Source organism: Panthera pardus, unplaced genomic scaffold, assembly GCF_024362965.1.
Source record: "Panthera pardus isolate Hobbes unplaced genomic scaffold, ASM2436296v1 HiC_scaffold_24, whole genome shotgun sequence".
NCBI classification, from domain to species: domain Eukaryota; kingdom Metazoa; phylum Chordata; class Mammalia; order Carnivora; family Felidae; genus Panthera; species Panthera pardus.
In genome coordinates this window covers 62,579,657-62,589,093 of record NW_026526810.1, presented here as the reverse complement: position 1 = coordinate 62,589,093, position 9,437 = coordinate 62,579,657, and the positions used below count along the sequence as shown (strand labels likewise).

At 34.8% G+C, this 9,437-nt stretch overlaps 2 protein-coding genes across 2 annotated transcripts; both read left to right on the top strand.

The window, feature by feature from the left end:
• On the top strand, window positions 1-939 carry LOC109255724 (olfactory receptor 4F6-like). Its single transcript, XM_019430510.2, has one exon. The coding sequence runs from the start codon at window positions 1-3 to the stop codon at window positions 937-939; it is 939 nt and encodes a 312-aa protein (XP_019286055.2).
• A 6,610-nt stretch (window positions 940-7,549) lies between these two features.
• On the top strand, window positions 7,550-8,518 carry LOC109255719 (olfactory receptor 4F4). Its single transcript, XM_019430505.2, has one exon. It carries the CDS (start codon window positions 7,601-7,603, stop codon window positions 8,516-8,518), a length of 918 nt encoding a protein of 305 aa, XP_019286050.1. The 5' UTR covers window positions 7,550-7,600.
• Window positions 8,519-9,437: the final 919 nt, after the last annotated feature.

Sequence of the window (9,437 nt, the reverse complement as noted above, 5' to 3'; positions counted from 1 at the left end):
ATGGACCAAGTAAATGGCTCTATGGTAACTGAATTTGTGTTACTGGGACTTGCACAATCCTTGCGAATGCAGGTTTTGCTTTTTCTTTTCTTCTCTTTATTCTATGCAGGAATTATCTTGGGAAACCTCTTCATTATGTTTACAGTGATTTTTGATTCTCACTTACACTCTCCCATGTATATCCTGCTGGCCAACTTATCATTCATCGACCTGGGCCTTTCATCCACCACAGTTCCTAGGATGATCTCTGATCTTTTCAGTGATGGCAAAATCATCTCCTTCCATAGTTGCATGATACAAATGTTTTTTATTCATGTCATGGGAGGAGTTGAGATGATACTGCTCATAGCCATGGCATATGACAGGTACACAGCAATTTGCAGGCCTCTCCACTACTTAACTATTATGAATCTCAAAATGTGCATGCTTTTGGTAATGACTGCTTGGATCATTGGGGTGATCCATGCTGTGTCTCAGTTTGTTTTTGTCATAAATTTACCTTTCTGTGGCCCTAAAAATGTGGGGAGTTTTTACTGTGATTTTCCTAGGGTTATTAAACTTGCATGCATGGACACTTACAGACTAGAATTTGTGGTCACTGCTAACAGTGGCTTCATATCTATGGGCACCTTCTTTTTCTTAATTGTATCATACATCTTTATTCTGATCACTGTCAGACAACATTCTTCAAAGGATTTATCCAAAGCATTCATCACTTTGTCAGCTCACATCACTGTAGTGGTTTTGTTTTTTGTTCCATGCATGTTTCTCTATGTGTGGCCTTTTCCTACCAAGTCAATGGATACATTTTTTGCCATTGTGGACTTTGTCGTCACTCCTGTCTTAAATCCTGCCATCTATACTTTAAGGAACAGAGATATGAAGGCAGCAATGAGAAGGCTGAGTCAACAAGTTGTAAGTTCTAGAGAGATGTCATAACAGATTTCATTGGTAAGAACACAAGATGAATGTCATGGACCACCATGAACACCATGGAATATGTACACTTTCATTAATGCCTACAGAAAACTGAGAAGTCTACATAAAAAGAGGTATTGAATCAAAGAAATTCACTTTCAAATAGGAATTGCAGTAATTTTTGTTAATTATAAAAACTAAAGTGTTATATATTCCTACCTAACCAATAAACCTAAATTTATAGTTATCATCAATGACTACATTCAATTTTCATGTAGTTTTTATCTATATATAAATACATACATGAACATATGATTTAGCTTTATTTATCAGTATCTTCATACTGATAATAAGCATCACTGAAAATTAATATTTCTTATGGAAATTATGTGGATCCAATGGATAAAATATGAGTTTATACAAACCAGCAGACATTAAAAATCAAGAAAGAAACAATTTTCATCCTAATTGTACTTTAAGTTAGATAAATAGGAAGGCAACACTATGTTACAACTCTTAAGAATTGTTTTCAGCCTTTGATTGTCAATGTATTTTGTACAATGTTACTTTAAAAATAGATTCTAGTATTTTGCATTATGCAACAATTGTCTATGGTCCTTTTTTTTCCAGAGAAAATTTCTATTGTTCTTGCAGTCTTCCTCAAAGCATTTCTTGATTTACCCTAAAAGAGTACCCACAATTATAAAAGTATTTTGAGAATGTTATTACCTAAAGAAAGGCACCCAACTTAGATCTCAGCTTATTTAATGTACCTGTTAAGCTGGAGTACTCAGGACAAAGAAGATGATTGACATCTTTACTTTTACTTTACTTTTCCAAGTAAAACTTGGAAAGTCAGATGGGTCAAGGAGCAAAAGTGAGAAATCACTTGGATGTATTTCTATGACTGACTTAAAAAACATTAATTGTGGTGACTCAGCCCAGTTGTAACTTCTGCATTGTAAGCTGTTCAATAAAATGATAAATAATGAACGAGATTTTCTTACTATTGTTCAAAGTATTTTTCCTATATTTTATCCAAAATTGGTCATAAATGTTATAAGCTATCCTCTTTTTATAACAACTAAAGCATTATTATTTATTGTCTTCTTAATCCATCTGGATTTTTTTATATTTTAAAATCCAATAATACTTTTTTTTAATATAATTTATTGCCAAGTTGGATAATATAGTGTCTATACAGTGTGCTCTTGGATCTGGGGATAGATTCCCATGATTTTTCGCTTACATACAACACCCAGTGCTAATCCCAACAAGTGTTCTCCTCAATGCCCATCACCCATTTTCCCCTCTCCCCCATCAACCCTCAGTTTGTTCTCTGTATTTAAGAGTCTCTTATTTCCACATCCTTTTTGAGTTAATTTTTGTGAATGGTGTAAGAAAGTGGTCTAGTTTCATTCTTCTGCATGTTGCTGTCCAGTTCTCCCAGCACCATTTGTTAAACAGATTGTCTTTTTTCCATTGGATAATCTTTCCTGCTTTGTCAAAGATTAGTTGGCCATACTTTTGTGGGTCTAGTTCTGGGGTTTCTATTCTATTCCATTGGTCTATGTGTCTGTTTTTGTGCCAATACCATGCTGTCTTGATGATTACAGCTTTGTAGTAGAGGGTAAAGATGTGGGATTGTGATGGGATTGTGATGCCTCCTGCTTTGGTCTTCTTCTCTTGCACTGTTGGTGGGAATGCAAACTGGTGCAGCTGCTCTGGAAAACAGTGTGGAGGTTCCTAGAAAATCAAAAATAGACCTACCCTATGACCCATCAGTAGCACTGCTAGGAATTTACCCAAGGGATACAGGAGTACTGATGCATAGGGCCACTTGTACCCCAATGATTATAGCAGCACTCTCAACAATAGCCAAATGGTGGAAAGAGCCTAAATGTCTATCAACTGATGAATGGATAAAGAAATTGTGGTTTATAGACACAATGGAGTACTACGTGGCAATGAGCAAGAATGAAATATGGCCCTTTGTAGCAACGTGGATGGAACTGGAGAGTGTGATGCTAAGTGAAATAAGCCATACAGAGAAAGACAGATACCATATGTGTTCACTCTTATGTGGATCCTGAGAAACTTAACAGAAACCCATGGGGGAGGGGAAGGAAAAAAAAGAAAAAAAAGAGGCTAGAGTGGGAGAGAGAGCCAAAGCATAAGAGACTCTTAAAAACTGAAAACAAACTGAGGGTTGATGGGGGGTGGGAGGGAGGGGAGGGTAGGTGATGCGCATTGAAGAGGGCATTTTTTGGGATGAGCACTGGGTGTTGTATGGAAACTAATTTGACAATAAATTTCATATAATAAAAAAATAAATAAAAATAAAAATAAATTTAAAAAAAGAGTCTCTTATGGTTTGCCTCCCTCTCTGTTTGAAACTACTTCTTCCCCTTCCCATCCCCCATGGTCTTCTGTTAAGTTTCTCAAGTTCCACGTATGAGTGAAAACATATGATATCTGTCTTTCTATGACTGACTTATTTCACTTAGCAAAACACCCTCTAGTTCCATCTATTAAAAATGTTCTAGTTTTTAATTCTATTAAATTAGATTCTATTAAAAAGTCTCCTTTAACAGAGAAAGACAAAGACCATATGATTTCACTTATATGTGGAATCTAAAACACAAAACAAACAAAAACAGAGTCTTAAATACAGGAAAAAAACTGGTGGTTGTCAGAGGGGAGATTGGAGGGGGAATGGGGAAAATAGATAAAGGGATTCAGATGTACAAACTTCCAGTTACAAAATAAATAAGTCACAGAGATGAAAAGTATAGCATAGGGAATAAAGTCAGTAACATTGTAATAACGTTGTGATGACAGACAGTGACTGAAGTTAGCATGGTGAGCACTGAGTAATGTACATAATTGTCAAATCACTGTGTTATACACCTGAAACTAATATAACATTGTATGTCAATTATACTTCTATTAAAAAAGAGTTTAGGTAAATATAGATACAAGGAAATAAAGATTCATTTGCACAGAGAAAAAAATCACCTTTAGATTTAGTGAGATATTTAAAATACCTAAATGAGCCAAGAAATTGTGACAACAGCTCCTGACTCCAGAAAATTCTGTGTGTTTCCTCTAGGGAAAATCTGAGAGCCTATAAGAGTCTCCGTACTCAAAGGCTATTTCCAGATCTCCTCACACCTGCTCACACTTCCATAAATGGCTCTTCACTGAGTGGTTTACTAAGGAGGACAATTCATACAGACTTTATGCTCTTGAAATTTTATGCTTCAAGAGAAAGTGCAAATAAAAGGAAAATCTGTACTCTTTTTTGCAATAGTCTCTTCCAGTTATGAAGGAGGTAGGTGGAATGATGAAAATGAAGTATATTAGCAGAACTAACCAAAGTGTAGAATTTTATTGACAATGAGATGCTTCTATTATCAGTAAGAGCCCATTTGGCAGAATTTAATTATGCATGTATCTTCAAGAAAAATGGAAGGATTTTGTGAGGTCAGTTTAAATACTTACAAGAGTTAGTATAAATATTAACAAGCATTGCCCTTGTTGTGTTAAACAACCTAGTATATGTTATACAAGTGTTATGAGTGTTGAGTCCTTCCCCTGTATGTTCCAGGCTAATATATTCTTTCATCTCTATTTAAGCATCCATTTTCCCGTAAAGCCCAGATTCATTGTTCTTTTACTTATTTCCCTCCCTCCCTCCCGCAACCCCAATGAAATTTGATTTTGGATATTTCTTTCACATGTAGGTACAAATCATACTCTTAGAGCTGTAGAATTTTGTTTTAGAAAGCTTTTGATCCAATAAGCTCATTTTTAAACCGGAAAACTAAGGCTTGGATATTTTGAATGACATGCTAAAGTCACACAGTAAATTTGTACTAGAACCCCAAAGTCTCCTGACTTCAATCTCAATGAAACTTATAAAATAAAGATTTTAGGTATTTTTCTTTAAAAAGCGGTAAAAGACATTTAGGACAAACATAATATCCTAAAGTTTGAATTTTAAGTTTAATCTAGTACATAGGGAAAGATTTTATTGTTCATTTGTAGCTGGCTCTTCATGATTACTATAGCCAATGTATAAGATTCTGGAAAACTCCTTCAATAGACCTAAACTTAATGTTTCACTTAGAATTAACATAATCCTTCTAAAACCCCTTGCACCATTTTTGAAGAACCAGGTATGATCTTTGAAAGGATTACGTTCGTGAAGGATCCCCTGTAAATGAGAATCCTCTATATTCATTCACTCCTCAGTAACATACTCAAGAAATGAAATGTTTTAACTGAGAAATTCCTTTTGCTGAAGATTAACATATATGAATTCTTGTTACCATGGTAGAAAGTCTTTTCACTGCAAAAGAGAACTCTTTTGTCAACTATCACCCTTGATATATTTCTTATGGAGATAAAAGTATTGAGTTTGTCCTCTAAGTGAAATGAAATGGTTGCATGTAAGTTAATATCTAAGTTCAATTCTAAATTGAATACTTTGAAGGGCACCTGGGTGGCTCAGTCACTTAAGCATCAGACTCTTGGTTTCAGCTCAGGTGGGGATCTCATGGTTCATGCGTTCGAGTCCTGCATTGGGTTCTGTGCTGACAGCACAGAGCCTGCTTGGGTTTCTCTCTCCCTCTCTCTCTGCCCCTCCCGGCTTGTGTGTGCTCTCTCTCTTGAAATAAATAAATGAACTTTAAAAAAAAAAGTAACATACTTTGATTCTTAAGAAACATCCTAACCAGTCACATCACAACAGGAATCCCATCCACTTGATTGTCAATGATTAGTATGATTGTATTTATTACTGTGCTAAGCAGATGGGAAAGGTGTGTTTGTGTCTTGTTTTACTATTAGACTTCTCTTTTTACTTGGAAATAAAATTATAATTCCTAAGTTTTTATAGGACTTTGAAAACAGTAATATGAAGCATTAGTGGATAGGGCTAAGGAATGGGATTTGGGATAATGACAAGAAAAGTGTAATTTCCAAGGGCTACAGAATAACTGTGATGAGAGAAGTAGTGAAAACAAATACTTCTACTCCCCCAAGAAATTTGGTAAGATTAACCCATTATACTTTCATGCCTCCCTAGCACCCATCAATTTCCACAATTATTCAGAATAGAATCATTTATATACTCCTTTTTTTAATCTCCCACATCCCGTTGACAAATATCCTGTTTTTACTACCTTAATAATGGCTATCATGTATTGACTATTCACTATTTATTAGAAATGTATTAAACAATTGCACATAATGCTTTAATAGTTCTTCAATGTCTTCATAATAAAACACAAATCCCTTAGCAAGCATTCCAGAATCCTTTTTCAATTTTATCTCCTATTAAACCCCTTCACATTTTCTCTCATGCAAATTTTTTTTTGCATTTTCCGCACTTTTAATTTCACCTCTAAATTACCTTTCTTTTATCCTTTTATTTTCTGCTATTTTATTTTTCTTCCATTTTTCATCTTTAATTTTATTTTGGACTAACTCCTTTTCTTCTAAGCATTTTGGTATCACTAAATGATAAGTATAAATTCCATTCTCTATAAGGCCTTATAATTCTGACCTTCTTTCTTAGAATCCTCATTTATTTAAACTTCTCCTAAGATTGAATTTCTACATCTGTCTTAGCTTTCATGTTTCTATCCAAGCTTCTGAGAAACTATGAAAATTATTTTGGAATTGTGTCCCTCACTCATGCCCCACAGAGTACTAGACTAGTGGCAATTTTGAGAATTTTTGATGCAGTGCATTTGTTTTAAAGATGGGAAAACAAAAGGATGCAGGGAACTGAAATTCAATCATCTTGTTATGAACAAGATGAACAATAACATCTATGTTATTTCTAGAAGTCAAGTAAAATTTGTAAATTATTACCAGGGAAATGGGGTTTCTCTGTGAATCGAAGGCAACAAATATTACTACTAATAATTATCCAAATTCATTTTGTACTTACTAAATACAAAAACTATACAAAACACTTTACACTTAATACTTCGTTTGAAATTCATTATAACCACAAGAAGTGAATATAATTAGTATCTACATTTGTAAAAATGGTAAAAATAAGTGTTAAAGAGTAAGTCCAAGGTCCACAGACTACATTCAAAATTTATACACTATATATTGCCTCACAGAGCAAAATTGTGAATGAGGATTTGTCTTAGTTTCATAAAGAGGTTTCCAACAACTGTACATAAAATGATTGTGATGGGCTACAAAACCACTAAGAATACTTTTTCAAAAATGTATGCCACAAAAAGTCCTTGTAAATATAAAGATCATATAAGTATGTACTTAATAGCTAAGATACTGTTTTGGAATTCAAAGGAAAAGGAGATAAACATATGATGGTGATATAGACTTAATCTGGCACAGAAGGTCACATGAACAAAGGAATTTTATTAGAAATAAGCCTAAGTGCAAATAATGAGAAGACTTGAATAACTGGACTATAAGGCACAGTCAGGGGAGGGGTGTGAAGTAAAATGGTGGGTTTAGATTGTATGCATTTATGTAATAAACCATAGATAGACATTATATGAGTAAGCAGAATGACACAAAATGAGGCTTTGAATTTGAATATAATAATTCTGACTTTCTTCTTACTCTATTCTCTAAGGTAACTACAGAGGCTCTTTCCTGGAATGAATCAATAAATGACACAAATTACTCCATGGTGACTGAGTTCATTTTTCTGGGACTCTCCAATTCTCAGGAATTCCAGATATTCCTACTGGTTTTCTTTTTTATATTCTATGTGGGAATTGTGTTTGGAAACCTTCTTATTGTCATAACTGTGGCTTCTGACTCCCATCTTCACTCTCCCATGTACTTCCTGCTGGCTAACCTCTCACTCATTGACCTCTGTCTGTCTTCCGTCACAGCCCCCAAGATGATTGCTGACTTTTTCAGTAAACGCAAAGTCATCTCTTTCAAGGGTTGCCTTGCTCAGATATTTCTCGTTCACTTTTTTGGTGGGAGTGAATTGGTGATCCTTATAGCCATGGCCTTTGACAGATATGTAGCAATCTGTAAACCTCTTCGCTACTCTACAGTTATGTGTGACCATGTATGTTTTGGCATTGTGACTGCCGCATGGGGAACTGGCTTTCTCCATTCAGTGAGCCAGTTGGCTTTTGCAGTAAACTTACCTTTCTGTGGTCCCAATGAGGTTGATAGCTTTTACTGCGACCTACCTAGGGTTATCAAACTTGCTTGTATAGACACCTATAGATTGGATGTCATGGTCATTGCTAACAGTGGTGTGCTCACTGTGTGTTCTTTTGTTTTCCTAATCATCTCCTATGCTATCATCCTAGTAACCATCCAGCAACGCCCTTCAGACAAGTCGTCCAAGGCTCTGTCCACTCTGACTGCTCACATCACAGTAGTTCTTTTGTTCTTTGGACCATGTATCTTCATTTATGCCTGGCCATTCCCCATCAAGTCACTAGATAAATCCCTTGCTGTGTTTTATTCTGTGGTCACTCCTCTCTTGAACCCGATTATATACACACTGAGGAACAAAGACATGAAGACTGCAATGAGACGACTGAGTAAATGGAATGTGAATTCTAGTGTAAAATTTTAGATGTCTCCTAACTTTAAGGCTAAACTAAGATAATGACATAAAATAAAGTTGGTGAAGTACTTGGTAAAGCTCATGAAAATCTTACTTTCCATTTCTTAGTAAATGTCAAAGAACTTTCACATAAATTGCCTCAATTTATCCTTTGACAAATTTGTATTTTATATTTTTGGATACAGATACAAAGTTAATATGCTTTCAAAATATTATCTAATTCTCAGAACAATGGCATAAATATGTCAATATTTGTACACTTCTGTGGCTGAGTAGTTCTGAGCATAATAGATGGAAACACAGAAATTAGCCTGCCTTATAATATTTTTATATTTTTATTTGACTCATTTTCCCTAAAAACATCAAGGAAGCAACTTCCATACACCTAACTCAAAAAACATGCTTAGTGATAAGGATATTTATGAGCTAATTTTTTTCTTTTTAAATATATGAAATTTATTGTCAAATTGGTTTCCATACAACACCCAGTGCTATGAGCTAACTTTTAAAAGGTTTAGAAAAGAAACTCTTCACACTGTAACAGTCTATAGTTCGTCTGCAATCACTAGAATAACCCATAATCCATGAGATCATTATCAAAAGTGACAGGAAGAGTAAGTCTGACAATGTAAAATTTGCCTTACAGGCACTTGATATCTTGTAGCTTACAAGCTATCACAAGCAGTAAAATGCATTTAGAAAGATCCAAGTTCTTTCAACGTGTTGGCACAAAGTATATCAGTTTGATCCATTCACATCATTTTCCATGGTTAACTTTTAGAAACACAGACTTTGAAGTCAAAAAGAGATGGGTCCAACTCTACTTATGCATTAGTAATCATGACTGGGCATTAGCTTGTCTAAGCTTCAGTTTCCACATGTGCAATAGGAGGATAATAATACCTACACATATGGTTATTATGAGGGA

Bases quoted from the DNA above. Each gene is read 5' to 3' on its own strand.
- LOC109255724 (XM_019430510.2), top strand. From the start codon at position 1: ATGGACCAAGTAAATGGCTCTATGGTAACTGAATTTGTGTTACTGGGA.
- LOC109255719 (XM_019430505.2), top strand. From the start codon at position 7,601: ATGGTGACTGAGTTCATTTTTCTGGGACTCTCCAATTCTCAGGAATTC.